Here is a 24,468-nt window from a genome sequence, read left to right as displayed (position 1 = left end):
CCCGCTTTTTGACACGATCCCCCAACTCTGGGGGCCCTCTTCAGAATTACTACAGGCTGCTACAACGCTTTCCTGATGTGTTTAGAAATACGCCTGGCTAGGCTTGTGTAACAATGCATGTTGTAGAATACAGGCCTTTTTCCCTATTGGCTCGCTAACATCATAGCAATATGAAATAACATATCATCACACTTTCACTAGCTCTGCGGTTTGTTTCAAGGATAACTAGCCTGGCATCTGAGTACATATCAAATGATTTTCGGAGCAAGAGAGCCTTGAATATATAGTAAAGAGAAAAGGTCCAAATATTTGATATTGAGTTTGGTGAAGTAGCATTAACTTACACACGCCTAGCTAGTACTAGTATTCCATTTTTCCCGTGCGCCGAGTAACTAGAGTTCGGAACCAGTCCTAATAACCACTGGAGCTGCCGTAACTATCGCCGCCGTAACCTTCACATACGTTAGCATCATTATCCATGCAGGCACGCGTCTTAGTACTCACCTCCGCCCCCGCCGCCGTATCCGCCTTGACCGCCGCCGTATCCACCTCCGCCGTATCCACCTATGAGATGTTCGTAAGTGAATGAAGAATTGATTGAAATCAGTGACAAACTAACCTCCACCACCTCCACCACCTCCTGCACGGCGATCAGTGGCCTTATCAACACGGATTCTACGGCCGTCAAATCTATATAGCCTTGATTAGCGAAAACGTGATACAGATCGAAAAACGAATACCTACTCAACATCGTTCATGGCGTTCATTGCACTGGTGGCATCATCATCGTTGGTGAATCTGACAAATCCAAATCCACGAGACCTTCCGGTATCACGATCCTTGACGACGACCTGTAGTATGAAGAATAGTGTCAGAGATAACAATTTAAGGGTGCGCAGTGTAGATAAAGAATGTCTGGGGTACATACCGCCTCTTCGACAGTACCAAATTCCTCGAATTTGGCCCTCAGAGTTCCATCATCGGTGTGCCAGGCAAGGCCTCTGGTAATAGCACATAGTTGATTAGAGGAAGTATCAGATAGGTTTGGGAATGCCAGATCATTAAGTAGATGAAGGCCATGATATAAATGATGGAGTGGTGCCAATAATAACAATGACACAATGATATACTGACCCAACAAATAGTTTTGACATAGTTGCGAGGTTATCGAATTCCGTACGGACACCGAAACAAACTGGACGCACAATTTAACACCACGGCGGAACTACTTGCAGGGCGGTTGCCCGAGAGAAGACGATGGGGAGAAAATGCATGCCTGAACGTATCCAAAAAGGGAAAAAATCGTAAGTATTGGGTTGTTGCAAAGAAGGTCGATCTTATGGGTCAGAACAGATAGAGACTGGGGGGAAGTGGGTTATGAAGTATGGGAGGGGGGAAGATGATGGTTTTGAGGGCCGAGAGAGGGGGAGAAGAAGAGCAGGGAAAAGTATGGGAGGCGTGTGTGCAGCGTGTGGGGTTGAGATAAACTGGGTGTGCTGCCCAATTATGATGTGGGTAGAGCTATGGGTGTGATGCAGAACAAAGCGGGCCACACACACACGTTTCACGGAAGTAGCTCCCTGATCATAACGATCTGGTTTCTTCTATAGCTAATTCCTGTATCAGCAGTAGTTAGAGAAAGGTTTTGGTCCCTCCTAGCTATTGGCGGTTTATACCTCCACGCATGTCGCCTCGAGTATGATACCCTCTACAGATGGATATGGAATTGGCACGCACGGAGATGATTCGGTTTACGATTGCTGCTCAAAGTCTCTCGAAAAGTTACGGGCCGATCGATAATTGTTTGTTGACAGCAAGGTGAACGGTCAATTCAAACAGCTATCCATGCTCTTGAAGGACGCACTCTTAGGCTCTAGGTATATCTCTTGAGATCTCTCGTTATGACTTGAAACGTGAATTGCGGCATCTTCTCAATTTACAGGTTAGCTTATTGCTAAACAAGGTATGACGACGTCATGCCGTGCCCCTCACCCCACAAGCCCAAGAACCTTCCGAATCCCACCATTCTAATGGTCCTAGACAGATCTCCTCCATCCAGCTGTACAGTTCAACAACAAGAATCTAATAATGTGATCTTTAAGAATCATAAAAAGAGTATGTAGCACACACTAGATCATATGTCGGAGCTCTTTGTTGTTTACACCTATGCAAAGAGCTCTTATTACATTCATACAGCTGTGTATGTACGGAGCTGACCGATATGAACAGGGATACTTCTCTGCGGCAGAATCGACGAACTTGACTATGCAACGATTGGGCTATTTGGAAAACGAGGAAGCTCTCGGTTTCGATGCCTACAGTACCATACCTATACTACATTATATGGTTTGCTCATCAAGATGCGGGACGATGTGGGCAGATGCTTTTGATCACTTCCGCTGCGCCTGGCTGTTATGAGTACATATCGATTTTGTTCATCTTCACGCATATGCCGGCTAGCAGAAGTCATCAGAGTCGCCGAAAGCTGGGAGTCGTTACAGAGTCCCTGAAATCGACTGGGTCTTTGATCGAGATGATTTTATTCCGCGAATCATGAGAGCACAGAGTGGACAGTTTACGCCACCTCCAACGAATCTGTGCTCAGAAAGGTCGGACCAAGTGTACTCGGAAGACAATGCGGGTTATTGTGTGATCCACGGGCATGGGACAGTTAAGGTCACCTGCCCACCCAACTTTCCTCGTTTCGTTCCAATAGCCGAAGTCGCCGCACTCTTGGCTTGGTCAATGAGAATTCAATTCATATGAGAAACGATATCCTTGAAAAAGGAAAACGGTTCTCCTCTTCCCCCCTATCCACGTAAGTGTTCTGCTGATAAGGAAGTGGATAACCATATAGATACACCTGGCTATGTGCGAATACGGTTTTGTCTATGCGCTCGACCCTCTCTGCAAATGCCTCGCATACCTTACTCTACTCGAGGTACATCGTTCATGCATATAGGGCCCAATTAACACCAGGGAATGCCCGGTTTGGTCTAGCCCAATTCTTTGTTACTGAATTTCTTTCACAGCTCAGCGTCATTTCATAAAAGAAATGTTCGAACGAATGAAAAATGAAAGTGGTTCCACGATGGGCCACTGCAATCTCGGGCATTTTCAGAAGGTCTACACTTACATTCTGTCGCTAGGGTACTCTGTTACCAATACCGGCATTTTTCGCCGTAAACAAAGAGAAAAACTAGGTAATCCACCGTTGAACAATTGGCCGTCAACGTTAGACAGACGGAAGTAATCCAACGGGGGAATTAAAGCTGTTGGACAACGCATAAGGCGTAAGTACATACGGAAGCATCGATCCCCCAATTCAGGATTGGCATCCTAACCAAAGAATGAATTCGGCCAGGCTTACTAAAATTCGGGTTGAAAATAAAATAGAGAGAGTTTATCCAGTCAAAGAGCTAGCCAAACAGCACCAGTGATGAGCAATTTCTATTATATGTCGAGTGCAATTTCATGATTCACCTATTAAATGATATCTGGATTCAAAATTTAGGTTATAGGACCATTGATAGAAAGACTTCCTCTTGGTCTGTTTGCATGTTTAGGACCTGCAATGGGCTCTTGTATCGTACATATTTATAATCGTTAAATGGATCAGGGTAGGGAACACGGACCAACTCAGTGTGCACATGGTTCTGTAATGTATCCACCGATCATAATTCGAGCTTTCGGCTATCTAAACCAGTAAAATCATACTACATACACGTAATAATACTAAAGACTCTATAAGGGTCCTATTTTAACTTTCACAATAATTTGTTTTTCATCCTAAGTGGCTCCAAATGTATGCAGAAAACTCAAAATTGGTTAGATGAATATCTAGATAAAGGAATTGCGTCTTTATAATTAGCTGTTTGTTGGTTTATACCTATCCTCCGTGTGCAAGTAGTCTGAGAAATTTTCAGTGTTTTACTAGTAAGGTCAAGAAGCCAGTACTGCGGCATCTGACGAAATTTGACCGGACGTTGACACTGAACGTAAAGTGTTTATTCGCGTATCTGGCCTATATGTGGTTATAACTAGGCTATTGAACAGGTGTGCGATAAACTTTTCCTGTAAAGATCAGGCCAATTCTAACGATCCTACCCGAAGGTAAGATTTCATCAGCCAACATCTCGAATACCTCACAATTAAGTTATTCCCGGGCACTCGTTGAACCAACTCCGATTGAATCTCTGTATATTGTACAGTCTGATTATAGACGAAAATGAGCAATAAAGTGCAGGAATGGTTACAGAAGGTTTGCGATTTCCATTACTTCATCTAGTTTTCAACCCAGGATACTGATTGTCTAAGGGAGATATAATTGCAGCTCGAGAAAATGTTCATCAACGATATAGAAAGCCGGTGGATATCTACACCATCCGCAGCGATAGTGTAAAGGATCCTATACATACAACATCAATAGCAGCCAGAAAGCAAGAAAACCCGTCGAGAAAACATCATAAGAAAGTATTATCATCGGACAGCTCTGTAATACCATTTGCTGAGATTAGCCCTGCTCGTGATCGAGTAATGAACGATGTAGTGGACGACGATAAGCAATCTAAACAGAGATTTCAGGATGTCCGTGAAACCTCCCCAGAAATATCTCCGAAAGTAGATGGCCGGAGGACGAAGGATTTCCAGCGGAGGCCTCGTCACAAGATGCGGAGCCCTAGTCAAATTAAGCCAATCGCCGAACCAAAAAGAGAGAAGAAAAGGGCACCTGCCAAGAAGAAGGAACCCAAATCCTCCCGTCTAAAGGATAAGAAACAAGGGGACATTTTAATCGACGAATTCTCCGCAGATAATTTTACCAAGGACAGACTCACGGTAGTTAAGACTCCATGTTTGCAAAATAGAGATCACCGTTAACCTACTTAGCGCGATAGCTACGCCCAACCCATAACCTTGGTATATTTAAGAAAGGTCGAGCTTCGACTCCAGTCAAAAAAGGGCGTAGGTCAATCCAGAAGGTCTGATATGATGGTTCCAGATGTTGACACATGTTTAGTGCCCGACCTTGCGTTTTCTGAAATGAAATTTCTTGATGGAAGATCTTTTGATTTGCCTATCGCCCAAAAGGCGTCACCAAATTACAAAAAAGACAAGAAATCCCGGGGTCGCAAAGAGGAAAATGAGCCATTCTCCTACTTCGAATCCTCAAAAAGGCGCCTTGAAGAGAAAAAATTGAACACAGTTACAATTTCTATAAGTGACGGCTACACCGAGCCAAGGAAAAGGCGCAGAAAGAACGAAAAATCTACACCTGAAAAGCCATCTACTGAAGTTCTTATGACGGAGAGCCCGATTAAATCTTCGCCACGGAGTGCAATGGCCGATGTCCTTCGAAGAAGGGGTATATATTCCCTACCGGCAAATATATCTTCCCGAGACTCAAATTGCGGTTCAGCTATTACAAGTGGACGAGACAGAGGTAGAGAGAGTTCCGATGAAGGTATCCCTGAGAACAAAGATATAGACGGTTTATCAGAGTATTCTCGTGCTAGATTTCAGAAACGTTTTCGACCAGAAATGAGGGTAGCAGCGCACTTACAGGAACGGGGGACCTCGAGTCCTACCTTAGAAACTCTGAAATATGCTAAAGAGGCCTACCATGCTAGATATAGGGAAGGGGGTAGCAGCTACGCTTCTTCAGCGGTAGTAAAAGACAATAAATCAGAAGCGGAAGGCGTAGACCGAGCAAGAACCCGCACACCAGAGATGGCAATCACGAAAAGTAAATCACCCACACCCAAAAGTAGGCGTACACTAGATCCGGCCGAGCTTCAGAAGGTAAGTCTGTTACCTGTTACAGTTAGAAGAAAAATAACCATATTTTTGAAGGTTCCGGGCTCATCTTCACCTCTGGCCGCTTTGCTACGCGTTTGTGCTGATTCGCCAGAAAGGTTGGGGGTTCGAAAAAGGCATGATAGTAGCCATGATGATAAAGTAGGGCGGAAGGGTCATCAATCATCGAAAATACCCCAAAGACCAGTGTTTTATCCTCAGAAGAGTGTTCCAAGTCAACCGTCAGTGGTTTATCAAGATCGTCCTAGTAGGCCGCCAAGACCCTTGGGTGTACCCCCCACGAGGCAATTGACGAAAATGGAAGGGCTTATGGATAATTATACTATTCCACCTCACGCTCTATATGCAAAGGTTGATAGACACCCTCTAGATGAAACCCAGCAGAGTGGAGAATCCCAAAATTTTAGTATCCGTGGTCAGGCCATGGCCGAAAATTATGTAAACGAAAAACATCTCGACGATTACGCTGACGATTATCCCGAGAGCCCGGTGTCGGAAACGATAGAGAATCAGTGTTTATCGGACCTCTCTCTCTATGGATATACCAAGGATAGAAACGGGCGAAAAGTGTTTGTGGAGGATTCATTTATGGATTCTTCGTCTGACTATGCACCAGACGGTTGGGTAACTGACGATCCCGATATATGTCGCCTGAACGGGTCGAGCGAAGAAAGGCAAACCCACGAGGTAGGACATCCATATACGGCTAAAACAGTACTAGGACAGGGCCGGGGTCTCACCATGAATGAAGGCCAATGCTATGTGGAGGGCATTAGGCACAGCAATGGTGGTTATGTTGAGCAAGTGTTAGAAGATCCTGCACCCAAAAGGGAGAATTTCTGGAGAAAACACAAGCTTTGAATTTTTGACAGTTTTGTTACCAATTGAAAGAGACTAGAAATAAGCTTTCTTGTTTATATTACAGGGATTATATAAAAAGAGATGCTTGGGGGCGCTGATATTCCCTGCATAAATCTGTACTAGTCCCTTTTTGATATGTTAGATGACAAAGCCGAGTGATTATCTGTGAACCACTATCACCTGACGCCAAGATATAGCTTGTATTAGAGCAACACACCCTTATTCCATGTATTCATGGTCTCCTCCTAGCTCTTCTCTTTAGTCCGCTCCCCATAATATTTGTATAAGAGTATAAGGGCCGAGAACGGGAGTCAGAGAACTATCTTTGCACGACTCCACACAAACCTTGCCCTGGCTGGTCCTTCCCCAATACCTGATCTACTGAGTCCCAGTGTCTACCATAACGCAAACCCACCCCCCCCCCAAAAAAAAAAAAAAAAAAAAAAAGACCAAGTGAGCTAGAAGGCGCTCTCAACGTAGGTACATTGATGTGGGTGTGACGTGACCTGTCATATGTGCTATGATCTCTTGGTATGCCTAAATCGGCGCTGGAGGCTAACGAACCTACACGAGCACAAATCCCCCCCCCAATCCAAAAAAGGTAAGCGGCAGTGGCAGTCTTGGCCTCTGCTTTGGGGGGGGGACTACTGTGTTGGGTGAGATGTGGGATTGGAGGGACGGAGTCATGGATTATCACTCGGTGGTCGGTGCGTGCGGAGTGGTGGTGGTTAGGCCGGCATGTAGCTGACTGCTGTTATAGGGTAGGCCAGGTTAGTGCTGTAGCTACACATCTAGTTGTTGCGCTGCGGCCCATGAGCGATAACGGTTATACGTATGCGTAAGTACTTAACACGTCGTAGCTACCACTATACTAACCCACGACGAGACGAGAAAGAGGGCGCTGTTGCTGTCAAGAATATATATATAGGAACGTGTAATTCCAATTGATGAGGAGGAGAAGAAGCACTAGAATGACGGCGGTTTGAGTTGATGGATTAAACAAACAAACAAAAAAAAAACAACAACAACAACAACGGTGGTTTGAACTTTGGGCCCGGTCAATAAAAAGGGGGGCGAGTAATTGCCCGTGACTATGTAGTGACTCCTCGGAGTCGATCGTCTTCTGGAGGAGTACTTTGGCCCCCCCGCACCGCCGCAGGCAGGGCGCAAGGGCAACAAAACTACATGTACTAACTTTCGCAGCATGGCAGATATAATACAATGCCGGCGGCCCCCATGGCAGACCAAACCACAACCAGTATGATGCCTGGCCCTTGTGATGGCTGGTATAAGCAAATGGCTAGAGAAGAAACATAGATGGGGGCGCGCTTGACCAGTGACTACCGGCTTTAAATTCTTGGAGTGGTGGAGCTAGAACGGGCTGTTCTTGGGAATGTGGCTATATAGGCTTAGGATAGCACCCCAAGGGTTGATACGGCAGGTACATGTAGGTAGGATAGGTAATACAATATAGAGCACCCAACACGGAAGACACCACAGCGCTGTAGCGTAGTACTAGCTATAGGCCCACCATGAAGAAAGGGTCTTACATCCCCCCCCCCCTCCCCACAGCTAGAGGAAGAAGAAGAGGGAAAAAAAAAAAGGAGGAACAAGATCCAGATATGCGTGCAATGGAGCCGAGCAAGTGTGGGATTACCCACAGCCACTGGTTTGACTGTGCAGCTAGCTTCCTAGACCTCTGGTCAGGACTATGGAACTCTCGAGTATGCTAGTGGATGATTATGATGGTAGTGTAGCTCTCCCTCACACGGCTCGCCATTTTACACACAGGGAACTAGACTGGATATTGTAACCCCCCCCCCGGGCGTATCCCACGAACGGCATGAAATATATCGACTAGTGTATATATATGGCTGCAGACCCAGGCCCCCCAATACCCAGCGCAGCACTACTCGCAAATACATGGTAGTAAGAGGTTGATTCTCAACAGTTGGGGGGTTCATCATAAGCGTCTAGATATCATGTAGCTATAGCTCTCCATATATAACCAGATGGAGACAGTGGTAGTATTGCAGCTAGCTAGCTGCTATAGCTAGTACGTATGTTTGAAGTATCACACGCTGTCACTCGCCGCGGTGTGGTTTTAGTCGGGGCATGGTCTGTGATGCAGGGAAAGGAAAGGGGAGAAAGGGAAAGGAAAGGTATCGCAGCTATATATAAGAAAAGTAAAAAGTGAGAAAGTAGAAAGCAGAAAGAGAAAGAAAAAGAAAGAGAAGAAAAAAAAGTCAACAGCTATGATATAGCGCCATATAAAACAGACAACTCAACTCAAGAAAAAAAAAAAAGAAGACAAGAGAAACCCATAACCACCCCCCCCCCCCCACACACACACACAGCTACCGCCTCCCCGGCGGCCCACCACTCGGCGCAATGCCCAACACGTCCGAAATGGCCAACATGCTCCTCGTGTGCTCCTCGCGCGCGCGCTCCAGCTCCTCCTCCTTCATCTGCGTCCACTGCACCATCGTCGCCATCTCCCTGCTGAGCCGGCGCGTGTCGTCGCGGTCGCGCGAGGTACTCCAGATCTCGTACATCTATGCAACTACGTCAGTAGTTGCTCTCTGGGGGTTAGGGGTGAAGAGGAGGAAGGGAAAGGGGGGGGGGGGTAGTAGTAGTGAGGTGTTTCAAAGACTCGCTGTGCTCGTCTTACCCAGTTCCACATATCCAGCTCGCGCGCAATGCGCTCCTTCTCGTCGCCGACGGCGTGCAGTGCGGCCGTGAAGCGCGCCAGGAACGAGGGCCAGTCGTGGGGCGGGAGCTGCACGAGGAGGTCGTCTGTTTCGGGGGCTGCTGGTGGTGGTGGTTTTTCGGTTTCTGGTTCTGGTTCTGGTTCTTTTTGTGATGCTGCTGGTGGTGGTTGTGATTGTGATTGTGATTGCTGCTGGGGTTCTGATGGAGGAGGGGGTCGGTTCTGCGGTGAAGGGGAGGGGGGTGATTGTGGGGTTTGGGATTGGGGCTGGGAGTGGAATTGGCGGGGCTCGTGCGGTGGGGGGCTGGGGGAGGGTGTGGTGCTTTCGCGGAGAGAGGGGGAGAGTGGCTGGGGTGTTGCGGGTGGATCGTGGGGCGGGGAGGTCGATGTGCGGAGGGGGCTCTGGTCGCGGTGTGGAGGGGAGGCGGGCTCGAGATCTAGGTCGTGGTGGTTATCGTACGGTGAACCCGACCACGCAGCCCAGGGCTCTGCTCTCTCGACGAGCTGTGATCTCGTCCCTGTCCCCCATCACGCTCGCGCTCCCGCTGTACAGGCGAGTCCGTCACCCTCTCCAGGTCCCTTGGTGGACTGCCACTCGGCGTGCCACCACCACCACTGCCTCTCTCCTCCCTGTGACTCCCCCTACTCCCATCCCGATAGCTGCCCCTGCTGCCCCTACTCCCGCCCCTCTCTTCCCGATAGCTGCCCCGCTCCTCGCGGTAGCTCCCCCTCTCGGTCTCGGCGCGGTAGCTGCCTCTGCTGCGCACGCGCTTCTCGGCCCCCGGCGACACGGGCGGCGTGTACGAGACGGGGCTGTGCACGATTGTCTGCTCGTCGCCGGCGTCGGCGTCATCGTTGTTGTTGGGGAGGAAGTCACGCGAGCGCTTCTTGGCTGTAGAGGTGGACATGCTGGGTGCGGGTGTTGGCGGGGTGCGAGGGCGAGGGCGTGGGCGTGGGCGTGGGCGAGGACGGTAGGTGCGGATGGGTTGGAGGGTGAGGTGCGTGATGTGATGCAGGGGCATCGTCGTGGGGTGGCAGCAGGGTGGTGGTGGGCAGCAGGGTGGTGGGGTGGGTTAGATAAGCTTTAGTTCACGTATGTACTAGTATGTACGGTGGGTGCTGGATGGATGGGCGCTGAGACACGGAGAGTGACAGAGTGACAGAGTGACAGACGGGGTGCGCGGGGTGGAGACGTCATTCTACGTAGTGGCAGAGCTGTGGTCACAGCCCCGGCTCGGTATTCCTTATCCTGCCCGTTGTCACTCACTCCCCTTCTATCGTCTTGACTCAACGCATCACAGAGATCCTCATCTGAGAGATTCAGATTTTCTGTTATACACCCAGCCACAGCCACAACCACAGAAGGTAAATATCAATCAGAGACGAAAACATCCCTCCCCCTCTCTCTTACTTCTTACACACTCACAGTATCTACACAGCTCCCGTATCGATAACCGCCCCACCTCACCTCTCATCTCACCTCTCACCTCTCACCACCACCACCACCAACCACCACAGCTCCCAGCTCTCCCCCACAAACACAACCCACCCGCCATATGCCCCCCTGACGACCCCACACACACACTCCCCAACCACCATGCAATGCGGCATCTGCACCACCGAAAAGCGCCACCTCACCTGCACGTCCTGCTCCCAGGAGCGCGCCTGGGAGCTGCGCTACGAGACGCTCCTCCGCATCACCGAGCGCGACGCCCTCGCCGAGCGCGTCCACGACTACCTCGAGAGCAGCCGCGGCTCCGTCGACGCCCTCGCCGCCCAGAGCGCCGAGGCCCGCGAGCGCATCAGGAAGATTCAGGAGGAGACGCGCCGCCTCAAGGAGCTCAACGCTGCTGGTACTCCCTCCCTGTCTGTGATTGAGCTAGGTTTATAGGTTTGTAGGAGAGAGAAAAAAAAAGCTAATAGAGTATGGCCACAGATACAATCAAGCTAAACGAGCTCCGAGCCAGCACCGCCGCCCGCCACGATACCCTCACCAACGCCCGCGCGGCGCTCTTCCGCCTCCCGCAGGCCTCGCAGGCCCTGACACGCGACACAAAGCGCCTCACCACAAAGCACAAAACACTGCACACCCGCACCGCCGAAGCCCGCACCTTCCTCTGCCGCGAAGCCGCAGCCCTCTACAACCTGCGCCAGAAGCGCAAAAAGGCCCCCCCCCCCACACCACACCCCACCAGCAGCACCACCAACTCCACCATCCAACAGCAACCACCCCCGCCGCTACAGCCAACATACCACATCGGCGGCGTGCCCATCCCCAACCTCCTCACCGACCTCAACACCCACGCCCCCGCGCAGATCACCACCGCCCTCACGCACCTCTCGCACCTCCTCGTCCTCACCGCGCACTACCTGGGCCTCAAGCTCCCACACGAGATCCTCCTCCCCACGCGCGACACGCCCACAACCTCCATCCGCGGCGTGCTCAACAACCGCCACCTCGCCACACGGCCCCTGCACCTCTCCGTGCCCCTCGCGGCCCTCGCCCGCGAGAACAACGCCGGCTACACAAAGGTCATTGAGGGCCTCGCCATGCTGGCCGTCGACGTGGCGTGGCTGTGCTACGCGCAGGGCCTCGACGACGTCAATTCCGTTGAAGAGGCATGTGCGCCCGGCGCGGCGATGTGGCGGCTGCTGGTGGCGAAGGAGGGGGTGGCCGGGTTTGGGAGGGCGAGTCATGCGACGGTGGCGGGCAATCTGGCGACGGCTGGTGGGGTGGCGGGGATGAGGGGGTTTAGGGTGGGGTTGGCGGCGGTGGTGGAGAGGGTGCGGTTTACGGTTATGGGGGAGGCGATTGGGGCCGAGTGGGATCTGGTGGAGGAGGTGGAGGGGGGGGAGGAGAGTGGGAGTGGGGAGGTTGTTGCGGTGGAGGTGGGAGGGGGTGGGGGGACAGGGGGTGGGGGAGGAGGGTTTAGTGGGTGGAGTCAGTTGCAGGCGGCGAGTGTGGGGATTAGTGGGTGGACGAGGATTAGGAGTAAGTCGGAGAGGGAGGGGAGGTAGTGGGCGGGTGTATGGTAGTTTGAGTTTCTTTTTGTTTTTAGTCTTCTTTTGTGGTTTTTTTTTATTAGGTGGTTTTGTCTTCTGGTTTTCTTTCGTCTTTTCTTGTGGGCTGTCTTTCTTTCTTCTTTGTATGGGCTGGTCTTTTGTAGCTTTTCTTCCTGGTTCCTCTCCTCCTCCTCCCCCCCCCCCCCCCCCTCCTCTGCAGCAAGGTTCTGCATTCCTGCCCTCCTTCTTCTTCTCCCCCCCTTAGGTCCCCCGACGCACCACTTCTATCCCTTTTTTTTCGGGGGGACGGAGCGTATATATAAAGCAAAAAGGGGCAGCAACCCGGCGTTTAGTTTAGTTTAGTATGTAGTAGTGTGTATAAGCATAAGCATAAGCATCAGCATAACAGCATTGGTATGGTATGGTATGGTATAGCATCATATAGGGGGGGGGGGGGGTAGTGTGCGATAAAAGAATATACATTGTGGTTGCATATAGTCTGCTCTTTGCGGTTGTAGTGTGGGTGATGTGATGTGATGTGATGTGATGTGATGTGTGGGGAGGAGTGAGGGTGTGTGCGTTGGGGAGAAGGGGGGGAGGGGGGTGTCATGGAGTGTCACTCGTGTGGGTTGTCACTTTTATGTGGACAGGGCGGGACAGAGATACATGTATCATGTGTTTCTAGTAACTACATATATGTACATAAATGTACTCTACAAGATCCTAGACTATAATGATAGGTAGTGTGTATAATACAGTCGACACACGTCATAGTGAGGCCTGCCGCCTGCACATACTCGTTTACCACGAAAAGAACCAGAAAATGCAGTTGCTCAGGGCAAGGATTATTTGTATGGGGTGGCGGTGATCTCTCATACAAATCATTACCGTTTCCGTCACTTGCATTTTTTGGTTCTTACCCTGGTATACGAGTACATAGAGTAGTAATAACTCTCGTTATAGTGATGCCTACACATGCAAGTAGTGATAAACTCTCGTTATAAGAATAGCAATATGCTGCTTTAACCTTTTCTATCCTTTGATATAGTGGTACTCGTCTTATATACAAGAAAGAGGTCCCGGTGTTGTCCTTGTGTCGAGTGTATACTATAAACATATCCCTCGCCATACCAGGAGCAATATATATATATATACCGGAGGCTTAGTCCCGTGGCTAGACATTTTGTCGACTCGCCCCTCGTCCTTGTGCTGGAGAGTCACGCCACAGGTTGGGCACGAGACTACCAGAAGCTGTGCCAGGAGGCTATAGACGGGGTTATATTAGCTAGTCTTATATTCACCATCCAAGGATTTTTGTGCCCCCCCCCTCTGGTCTTGGAAATGAGGAACTACAGATTCGATTTCTTGGGGATCTTGATGGCATCCTTTCTTCGTCGTTTTATGCGGCGTGCTTTTATTTTCCCCTTGTGTATGTGCGGCGTGCTCAAAGTTGATTCACTGTCAACTTCCCCATCCCGTATAGTTATGTAGTTGGCAAGCCGCTGGCTCAGAAGGGTAAATGTACTCTAGGAGCTAGCTGGCCTGAAGCTCTGCTGTGAGCGCTGGGGGGGTCCATTGATAAGCTGCAAGCCGGTGACGTAGCATGCAGAAGGCTGTAGTATGCCCCGCTGAATAAATCAAGAGGCTATGTTGTAGCTGCTCTTTGGGGAAAAAACGGCCGCAATACTGTAATGCGTATAGTGCGCGGGACTCTAGTGACGGGGTTAGAGTAAGGAACGAGAGAAGGAAGTTCACAGAAATGGACAGGAAGAGTTACATACAAAACAAGGAGCAATGGAGGAGGGGAAGTTAATACTTATAAACTAAGAGCTCGAGAAATTGAAAGATTCACCCCAATAAAAGCATCAAAAAGAACGAAAACCGAAGGCTGAAGGCTGAAAAGCCAAATGCCAAAGCTCAAGGGCAAAAAGGCTCTCAAGATACCCAAATACCCAAAAGTGTCCCTCAAAAGCCCCAAATACCAAAGGCGAAAACATGCCAAAAGTTTCAAAAAATTCCCAAAAACCGCAGCCCAAAAGTCCAGAAGCCCAACCCAACCAACCAAAGCAGAACCAAAAGGAAACCAAAGTGCCACACAGATCAAGAGAGCCAACCCCGTTAATTCTCCCCTCAGCTCCTCGGCCAAAAACCCAGAAGCAGACAGGTGGGGGAGGAAAACACACCAAGGAGAGGGAACACATCTGGACGGCTTGTGGGAGGGGAATTAATACCAGAGGCATTAACTCCTCTCCCCAGAATCGTCCGGATGGGTGACGTCTTCACAGTGTATCTTCCCCCGCCTGTGTTGTGAAGATGGTGATATGTTTGTGTGTGTGTTGATGGATGAAGATGAAGGTGGGAGAAGGTGGGAAGTTGGGTGGTTATAACCCTCCTGGTGCCGGGGCGTGTTTGGGGGCTTGGTGTGAGCTTATGCTAAGGTTGGCTAACTTGCATGCCGCGTACTGTTTCAACCTTAAACATCCCACCCCCCGACCTTTCTATTGGTAGGAGAATATACATTCTTATTTATCCTTATCCGGCTGACCTATTTCTATAGGTGATTACGCTCTTCATGAAGGTACTAGTCCAGGGAATCATAGAGGTAAGCCTGCCCATGAGATGGCTGACCTTTTTGGTACGCCCTTAGTGCATCCATTGAAGCATTAAAAGCTCATTATAGCCACCAGAAACAATTTCAAAATTCATACAAGCAATACATGCACGTTCAATGCCACGTGCACCCCGATAAAGCCCGTTGAAGGGACTGTAGCGACCATTTCCAAAACTTGACACATTGAATGAATACCCGCCTCTGATAGTTACAAATCAGTAGGGAAAACAGCTTCAAGTCAAACTAAATCGAGGGTACATTAGGAGTGAAAACAAAGCTATCAGTCGAATCATCCGTGATAAATACTTACAGAAGATTTTCACACATTTTGGGAGGGTCATATATCGACGAACCTACGCCTTTCACTTTGCACATATTGCACACCCAAATCTGTGTGCGAGTGATATATAGTGATTTAACTCAACAATCAAAGACGGATCAACAAATGAAAAAGGAGGGTAGCAACTATAGATACCAGCTTTGGGCCATAATTAGAACATAAAGAGAGAAATGAAGGGCGTTCCTCCGCCTCTCTGTTAATATATATCGGCGTCCTGGCATATGGGGGTTAAGTTCCCGGCCGTAAGGGAGTTATGAGTGTGGTGAGGGAGAGGGATCCGGTGTGGCAGGATTGAGGCAGCCAATATCACTGGAAATAATTACTGTGCTTCTACAACGCCCTATATTTCAGAGCAATGTGATATATGGGAGTAAGGTGATACACATATGCACATCTTGATACTGGGCTAGGGTCGGCTCAACCCTGTGCTCGATTGTTATATACTACCCCATAATGGGTCCTGAGATCATATGCCTAAGTTGCCATACAAAGATTCAAGATGCCTGGAGTACATGGGATGTACAGAAACCGGTCGGGCATTGCTTTTAGAGCTTCTTGGGTATGCTTTGCTCCACTTCTCCGGTCCGGAAACAGACAATTCCACAGGAAATTAACACCTCGAACTACTAAACCAATACATAGATGACCGGATAACGTTCCAAGAATTCCTTACTCAAAGATGAAAATATTGTGCCTCCGCCTTGAATTGTCGAAAATCATGTGCACATACGGCACATCTTCTCCGAGTGATATTCGATGATTATTGTGCTGCAGGGACCTGACTATACAGGATTCGCCGGTGGCTTTAGTCAGTCTAAAAGTTGTAGAAATAGTATTTCGTTTCCCAGTGAGTTCTTCATCAAGTATAGGCTCTGTGGATAGAGAAGATGAGGAAGACACGATCCTCTTTTTCTTCGATTACTGTCGAGGCCACAGATCGATGTGATCAATCCTCACAAAACGAATAGAAGAACACTTTAGATAATATCATTTATTCTCATCTAAAAGCTATCCCTCACCTGATCTGTATACTATCCTCACATCCCCAAGAAAAACAAGTAAACTCCTCCAAATAAGTAAAGTAAAGAAAACGATATGGTAAGTAGGGCCCTGCTCGCTGCAATTTACAGTATTGTACAAATACCCCCATTGGGGTACCCATAGTTTCCAGAACTGAAGCAAGTGCTTATGCGATAAAGTGATACTAAAAGTAAAGTAGGTAATATTTGCCCATCGGGTAGTAAGGGGGGGGGGGGGCGTATCTTGCACACACTACACACCAATGAGATGAAATAAAATTGAAGGAAAAAAAAAAGAAGGAAAACTACATATAGGAAATACATTCTTTGTAAACAAGGTGTCCAGAACAAATACAACAAGATCTTATTTTTCTGATAAAATCACATCATGTTTATGATGGAACAGCGAAGACTGAGACGCTCTTCTCGCAACCCTTGACAAAGTCACTACTCAGTGCCTCGGCAAATGAAGTATCCTCATCGAGAACCTTGATCGTAACACTTGTACCCGAAAAAACAACCGCAGCCTGGATAGGCTTTGAGTAAGGCCTGGCAAAGAAGTCGGGAGCACCACCGCCTCCGTACTTGCCAACGGCACCCTGCTTGGAGTGGTAGTGGGTCTTAAGGAAGTCGTCGGCATCAACAAGGGTCTCGAAGAGATCGATTTCACCACATCCAGTGTCCCAGCAAGAGCATTTTCCGTACTGAACGTTGCGAGGGATTTTAGCGTTGAGTGCCCAGATAGCAGGAATATTGCGGTTGAACTCGGGGCAGTTCTTGTCTTCGGGCATTTGGAACTCGAAGAGAAAGACTTTGTTATCGCCTCCAAATCCGTCTATAAGTGAAGAAGCGTTAGTACATACTGGTATCATTATTGTAATTCAAGACTCGAGCACTCACGGTAGGCTGGGATTCCAGGGCGGTGGACTCCACAGTCATTTCCTTCGCATGGGCGGTCGGTCATAATAATGAACTCGTTATTGGAAGGAATCAGAATATCTTCCAAAATGGTGGGCTTTGCAGAACCACCATTGGCGGTTCCATTGGCGTAAGAGATTGAGTTTCCGAAGCAATTGTCGAATGTTCCAGATCCTTGCCCACCCATGTGGTTCAAAAATACCAGGCCATCAGCTTTACCTGCCTCGGCATCGAAGAATGAGATTCGGTTCCAGTCCCCGGTGACAGCACTCGCGCTGCTTGCAGTGGGGCGGCAGCAGATGTCTTAGAAGATGCAATATCCGCATGAACCTCGTCCCCGCCCGAAATAGTATCAACATTTACACCCGAAGCCCCAGGTCCAGTACCTCCATAGCCTCCATTACTTCCTTGACCTCCAGAACCTGGAGCTGGAGTAGCATCTGAAGCAGGAACAGTGATTGTGATGGTAGTAGTTGAGGTGACTGTGAGGACATTATCCTTACGCTTGCGCAGGTGGCCATGGGCATGGCGGCGGACGTGATCCTCATGGCGCTTGGCCTTTGTGTTGGGGGTGTAGGCAGCGAACTTCTTGAGGATGATAGGCCCACGGAGATGGAGAGAGAGCTAAATTTAACAATAAGTTTAGATGTTTATCCCCGGTAGTTATGGGCAAGAATTATGGCGCTATATAAAAACATACCTCTTCGTTCAAAGGAGCTAGTCCACCAGAGAAGTCCTTGGGCGTGAAAGAGCAAGTGCAAGAATCCATATCATAGCCGGAAACATCTTGATAGGTACCGGAGTCAGCAATGTTTGAGTAGGTGATGGCGGTGGTTTCCTGGCAATATTGAATAGAGTTGATAGGTTGATGCTGGCAAGTGGTTGCATATGCTAATTGGGTGAGAGCAGCAAAGGCAGCGAGACCACTCAGGAAGGTATTAGAGGTAGGCATTGTTGAGATTGATTTGCAGATTTTTTTTTGATTTTTTTTAGGAGAAATTTATATTCTTAAATATCACTGAAGAGAGTGTGGAGGAGTGAAGATGTTAAGGAAAGTAGTACCACCACCACGAAATTAAGGAAAGACTGAGGAAGTGTTGAGAACAAAGAAGTTGGGAAATAGAAAAGAAGAAGGGGGGAAAAGGCGTTAGATAAAAGGAAAGCTACAAGAGGCACAGCCTACAGGCCAAGCCGCGTCTTGTCTAATTCTAAGGTGGGTACGAAAACGTAGCACCTGCGAGTACGTAGGGTGAGTTGGGCTGGCCAGGCTGGGGATCTCCTCTCCCTTCTGCCGAGAAAAAAATAATACGACATGTAGGTACTCCAATTGTGGGAGCATTCAACGCAGGTACGAAGCATACACACACAAGAAGGAAATTGTCACCACCAACGCCGCCGCAGCGCCGCCGCCGAGCGTCAGCAGGCTGTTCCGCTGCCACGGATGAACTTTTTTTTCCCCCTCCTCCTCCTCCTTTCTTTTACACACCACTCTCTAGAATACCCGCTGCCTAACAAAGGGAAGAGTATGAAGAACGGACCGGTACCTTCAGCATGTTTGGACACCACATGGCACAAACAAAATTCACGATACTTATCAATGTTTTACTTTACTATCGAGTAAGTACTTTTTTTAGTTTAGAGATGTGCAAACCTAGAATACACTAACCCAGAACCCTGCAGAACGGGTCTTCGCACTAAGGGCACGTTGGAGGATCCGCAGGAAGGTTGTTGGCGCACACCCCAACTCACTTTAGTCTCCAGTGCTCCACACCACACAGGGCTCTTTCTTAGTTTATTTAGGCAATGAGGCTCGGAAACTCTAAGCGCATTACACCTCAACCCCCCATACTCGTCGTGGATTCCGAAGGACAAAGGAATGTGGATCACATCAGACACAACACCAAAGCTATGGTCGCATTGAAGATAGATAACCAAACAATTCTATATCGCCTTATCTCAGCGGCTAAAGCTCTGTAGGAAGAAGATATTACAGGGCTGAAGCCGCATTGTGCTTATACATAAGTTTACTGGCCCTTTCTATTTCTATTTCTCATCCTAGGCAAAAGGGGTCGATAGACTTGTAGAATAGATACAACTAATGTAAGCACATATTGTGCATACAAAGGCATTTCTGAACGGACAAACAGTTTTGATGGCTGTTGTTGAAGGGCCAAGCATTTTATCCAAAACGCACTAATGCAACTCTAAGAGATTTCAGGGGCACGATTGGGGGCCAGTAGCCAATCAGCCGATCACGGTGCCTGGTCTCTGAAAATCCACCCACCACCCAGGTAGGACGAGATGCGCAAATGATTTTGGAGACATCTGTGTTGATTCGAGGTGAGTGCTCAGTGATGCTGCTCGAAATAGTTTCGCTCCAGGATGAGTTTTGGTAGCGAGCGATTAGAATAGAGTAGATACACAGTGCACAGGCAAGGGTGTCTCTAAGTGCATGTAGTGGATATAAATTCCGAGATCTTGGAGACCTGATCTATATACATACGACTTCGAGTGGTCTTGTTCAAAAGTCTGCATATCCAATAAATGGTGAGTGAGTAAGACTATTTCCCCCCTCTTGGTACCTTGTGGCCTCTAGAGTACTCTGCCCTATTATTTAGACTGTAGTTCCAATTCCGATTCCTAGTATCACCACCGCCGCCGGTCCCGTATCGAGTATGCTGGGGGAAAAAACCCAGTCCTCATCCCCAAATACACATATATATCTAGAAAGAGGCACGCGTACCGAACTCAAATACATGCTCAAACTACAAGTGAACATACATAGCCCGTCCATGCAAACTAGTGAGTCTACAAGGTGTTTCCTGGCGGCCGTGCAACTCCACAACAACCTCAATCCAGGAACTACAGACTTTTTTAGCACGGCTACTACATACTGGACGGGAGATAAACACACAGTGCTCTAGTTGTAGCCACCGCCAAGTGGCTTTTCCATAGGTCTGTGGGTTCCTGTTCGAGTCATTATTTAGCGACCTTGGAAGCTGTGAGACCTTCCTTCAACGCCTCCATGGAAATTAGCGAATCTCCAGATCATCCTCACCGCTCGGGGGCGTGCCGGCTGTTCTAAAGAAGGTTGTTGTGGTATTTGGATTTGGGGGGGGGGGTGACTGCTACACCTGGAAGCAGAAAAGTTGCTGCGATCACTTGTGCACATAGTGGGTGGGGGGGGATTTCTGGGGTACCGATTCTCGAATCGAGTCTTGATGTTAATAGGCAACTGACAAAGTCGCTATTTGCCGCCAAGAACAGTAATCCACGCGCTAAGATAATGACGCTTACCCGCTACGATTGAGAACTGTTCTTCTTTCCTTAGATGATAACGAGATCGGATATTTGGATTTCGCAATCTTCTAGCCCATAAAAGGGAACTGAGCTGAATATCACTGATCTAGATTTCACCACTCAAGACAAACACTGGCTAACATCAGTAACAGCAGTCACAGTTTGCGAAAATGCCCTCGACCGACCAACTAGACCAGAAATCAAGGTTCAGCTGTTTCTGCATACTCGAACGGCTAGAGGATCTGGTAATCGAATCGATATATAGGATCACAAGGGCACACTTTGTGTTCAGCCCAGGCCGGCCAGCCAGTCTTTAGAGTTTGGACTAGGGATGATGTCTCAACAAAAATTTACAGGAACATTTTATGCAGCCCTCGCACACACACACACCTCCCTTTACACCTATCCGTCCAAGTGATTGGACTTCAGAGGACAAAGAAATTACCGCCAACCGCCGGTGAGAGGGAAGGTCGAATCCGACTCTCCCTGAGGAAACACCCCCCCCCCCCTGCGATAGCAACCTACGTGAAAACCTTAACTCAATAGCAACGTGTCAAAAACGTTTGTGAAAAAACGTATGCTTAGCACCGATTCTTAGAGGCTCGCCAATCAATTTACTGGTCGCACTGACATTGACAGGATGCAACTCCCCGACTTGCATCATCAAGGCTCACTCGTGAACGTGAGGAACAGCGCACCACGGAGACGGACGGCCTGGCGAACAGCGCATCATGGGCTAGTATAGTTATTAATGAGCATAGCTCCTCCCGAGAAGAAGCACCCGCTGCCTGTTGCGCGGGAGAGAGCTGTTTGCATCCCGATTCGAAAGAGTGGTACCAGGTGCACACTCAGATGAGATGCGGCATCGAAGGTGCAGCCTTACAGGAAACTTTTCCTCCTCGAGATATAGGAAAAAACCTCGCCGATGATTATAGTCTGGTCGCTGGTATTTTAGTACTGGGAGTGGGAGTGGACATACATACTTTCAAGCACATCAATCCTTTGTTGAGATAAGTTCAGCCTTCCACCTACCGCCTCGCAAAAAAGACGCCATAGTTAAATAGTCGTAACCTACACATATCCGGCGAATTTCGACATTCACACATAATCACTCGGGGGGCCTACCTAATGACAAATTGTGTATGCCAGATGCATATCTTTTTGCATATCTCAGCCGCTCATGGACTTGTGCTGCCTCTTTTGCAAAAGATGTTTCTACAAACATAATCTCCGAAGTTACGGGCTTGAGGCGCGGCATCATCCATGCTGGCCGGCCTTAAATTCTTGAGATTTGACTCACGTGGACCGGAAGGAGTTATTTGGATAATCCCCATTCGCCTGTCCGCACCCGCAGAAATAGGTGGTTGTGAGAGGTACGCTGAAGACGAGTGCATCAGCAATGATGCTGTATCTGCTGTATCACCTACCTACTCGGGGTGGTGCGGTTGGGTCGATAATCACAAGTTATCACTCGTATCCGCTATTCCTGCGGTCTCGATATCGCGGTTTGACATTATAAAAATTCAGTTATCGCATGGAATAATGGTAACCCTCATTATCGTCAGACCCGCGCGGCAATCATCCATGGAGTTATCAGCCACATGTAGTCATAGTCATGCAGCTCAGAAAAGCAAAAGAAAAAAGAAAATAAAGAAATAGGGCCTCGATCCACGGACGAAAAAGAAAACATGCACGAGAAGTGGAAACATCTAATCTCATGCAGTTCTACCACATCCTTTCAGCCCTCGAATGAAAGCTTGTTTCCACAGAATGAGAGCTACGTAATAGATAGGCGCATCTCGCAGGGCGGGATATTCTAATGCCTCCCGGCGAAACGGTATTATCGTAATTTCTGCGACTGAGACCCGGGATGCCTGCAGCCGCATACCGCGGGCTACTCAACGTAGATGTAGGGTATTTTTCGGACGAAGATGCGCGGAATATATATGCCTAAGCCACCCGCGCGCCGGGGGATCCATCACAGATAGTCATTTGATTAAGGAACGCTTTCAGTTGATGTCAATGCTGTTTTCGGTCGTTATTGAGTCACCACTAGCCGTTGATGAGGATATGCACTGACAGGGGTATATGTTGTCGATGTTGATATTGTCTTTTGAGTTTAGACCAGCGTTGTGCCAGTCATAGCTAAATGGACATGGTTTGATGGTGCGAGGTATCAAGTTTCAACTCTAGCTCTCCTAGGTTTTTGATTTTATATAATAGGCCTACAGATGCCTTGGATATTACAGGTCTGGTATTGAGTGTCAGTTCATACAAGAAGTCCATGTTCATATTCTCAACTAGAATGAGTCAATAACTACCATAAATACATGTAGCTCAACGAGTTAGGAATACATTCTTTCGTTAGAACCCTAACCCTCATAAAAGACCATTGCCTATCCTTCATTTACAAGAAAGAAGCACAAGTATGAGAAAAGTCGTTCTTAATCACGAGTTGATATCTGGTATATTGAGTGAACTGGTGATTATAATATACATACCTACACTGTACTATGCGTTTGGGAAGTGTTGTTTCAGGGTAGGACCATATGAACCACATCTTCAAGAATCTGCGGGCCCTTTATAATTGGAATATAGTAGAGTACCATAAAATGGGTCAGAGTTGAACACACTTTATCTACACCTTTGAGTGCCCTCGGTCATGATGTATTCGAGTGATTTATCATGATTAAACGTATGTAAATCACAGAACAGCCGCTCGGCCTTAGAAGTGTGAATTACCCACATTTGTCTAAAACGGCTGATTTACCATAAGTAACATCTCCAAAAAGCAATAGTGCATATTCTAACTCCTCTAATAGATTTTAGGTACTTGGCCAGGCTCGCTCATAGAATATCACTCGCACTTATATTGAGCTGACTGAGCCCACGCATCCATCTGAGTTTAGGGTTGGGGGTATCGCAGCCGTAGACAAGCTTCTGTAATGTAGTAATCAAAATATCAAAGTTCAGCACGTGGTGGCAGAGCTGTGGGGGTATCTTGGGTTTGAATCCCGGCTGGGACCTTATCATTCCTCTTTTTGCTTGTTTTTGGTTTTTATCCGTTTCCTTACCCTCCTCGTATAATTGGTATTTTCATTTTAATCTCCTCTCCTTCTCTTATTTACATATACATGTATCTACATAAGACTTGCATATATCGTAGTCAACACCAGTAAGTACATGTAGCGTCTGGTGGGCTTTGGCATAGCAGCAGGGTTTTTGGCATATATAGCTAGCAACTAGACCAAAAAAGAACTTGTGTAAACCTGACCATCCTTTCATGATCACTAATGGTTGTATAATACATGTATTATGTACGCATATCGTATACAGCATGCTCACCTCGATCGGCTGCTCCTCAATTCAGCAATGAAGCTAGGTACTGGCTAATATAATAGCGAGCAGACACTCAGGAACATATTAAGATCGACCAAGCGGCAACCGCCCCTTTGATAGCCAATGAACCTGCTTGTCTTCGGCCCAGTAACTTTCTCATACACGTGTACACATTCTTTCCTTACAAACTCGTGCCCATTTGATACTACATGTAATTGCTCTCCATTCTCTACACTACATGTAGTCATACGATGCTTTCTTCCCGCCAATTCGCTTCCGAGTATACCTAGTAGCTATAGACATGCAGAAAACTCTGTTTTTAGGACGGCCTTGAATGATATGTAGGTATTCCATCAGCAGTTCTGGGGTACAGCTGATTTAAATGTTTTCAGCCGTAATATTTCACACGCGCATGGGTCGATACGTAGCAATGCATATCCGCATAATGCTCCTTACTTCTTTCACTTCATACTCTCTATCTCTACCAGTAAATGTCGGAGCGCGCGTCCTCGGTCTGTCTAACTCTAGAGAGAAGTCTATCAATATGGAGTTT

The 24,468-nt window shown here is 48.0% G+C and overlaps 5 protein-coding genes across 5 annotated transcripts; 2 read left to right on the top strand and 3 right to left on the bottom strand.

Moving 5' to 3' along the window:
• Positions 1 to 411: 411 nt before the first annotated feature.
• Positions 412 to 2,026, bottom strand: LAJ45_11306 (uncharacterized protein; the record flags this gene model as incomplete). Its single annotated transcript, XM_046120815.1, has 9 exons — positions 412 to 452; positions 505 to 564; positions 620 to 690; positions 745 to 851; positions 929 to 1,001; positions 1,135 to 1,195; positions 1,277 to 1,336; positions 1,865 to 1,927; positions 1,993 to 2,026. The coding sequence occupies 9 exons, from the start codon at positions 2,024 to 2,026 to the stop codon at positions 412 to 414; spliced, it is 570 nt and encodes a 189-aa protein (XP_045966016.1).
• A 2,510-nt stretch (positions 2,027 to 4,536) lies between these two features.
• Positions 4,537 to 6,675, top strand: LAJ45_11305 (uncharacterized protein; the record flags this gene model as incomplete). The annotated part of the gene is made up of 4 exons (XM_046120814.1): positions 4,537 to 4,836; positions 4,896 to 4,962; positions 5,018 to 5,799; positions 5,851 to 6,675. 4 exons carry the CDS (start codon positions 4,537 to 4,539, stop codon positions 6,673 to 6,675), a joined length of 1,974 nt encoding a protein of 657 aa, XP_045966015.1.
• Positions 6,676 to 9,032: 2,357 nt separating this feature from the next.
• On the bottom strand, positions 9,033 to 10,407 carry LAJ45_11304 (uncharacterized protein; the record flags this gene model as incomplete). The annotated part of the gene is made up of 3 exons (XM_046120813.1): positions 9,033 to 9,230; positions 9,347 to 9,787; positions 9,853 to 10,407. 3 exons carry the CDS (start codon positions 10,405 to 10,407, stop codon positions 9,033 to 9,035), a joined length of 1,194 nt encoding a protein of 397 aa, XP_045966014.1.
• A 73-nt stretch (positions 10,408 to 10,480) lies between these two features.
• LAJ45_11303 (uncharacterized protein) lies at positions 10,481 to 12,403 on the top strand (the record flags this gene model as incomplete). Its single annotated transcript, XM_046120812.1, has 4 exons — positions 10,481 to 10,488; positions 10,730 to 10,750; positions 10,814 to 11,238; positions 11,322 to 12,403. The coding sequence occupies 4 exons, from the start codon at positions 10,481 to 10,483 to the stop codon at positions 12,401 to 12,403; spliced, it is 1,536 nt and encodes a 511-aa protein (XP_045966013.1).
• Positions 12,404 to 16,750: 4,347 nt separating this feature from the next.
• Positions 16,751 to 18,228, bottom strand: LAJ45_11302 (uncharacterized protein; the record flags this gene model as incomplete). The annotated part of the gene is made up of 4 exons (XM_046120811.1): positions 16,751 to 17,193; positions 17,259 to 17,579; positions 17,663 to 17,900; positions 17,977 to 18,228. 4 exons carry the CDS (start codon positions 18,226 to 18,228, stop codon positions 16,751 to 16,753), a joined length of 1,254 nt encoding a protein of 417 aa, XP_045966012.1.
• Between the last annotated feature and the right edge of the window lie 6,240 nt (positions 18,229 to 24,468).

This window comes from Morchella importuna, assembly GCF_003444635.1.
Source record: "Morchella importuna strain M04M26 chromosome Unknown Morimp01GS062, whole genome shotgun sequence".
Lineage (NCBI taxonomy): Eukaryota > Fungi > Ascomycota > Pezizomycetes > Pezizales > Morchellaceae > Morchella > Morchella importuna.
The sequence above is the reverse complement of the archived record's forward strand: the minus strand, read 5'-3'. Positions and strand labels throughout refer to the sequence as shown.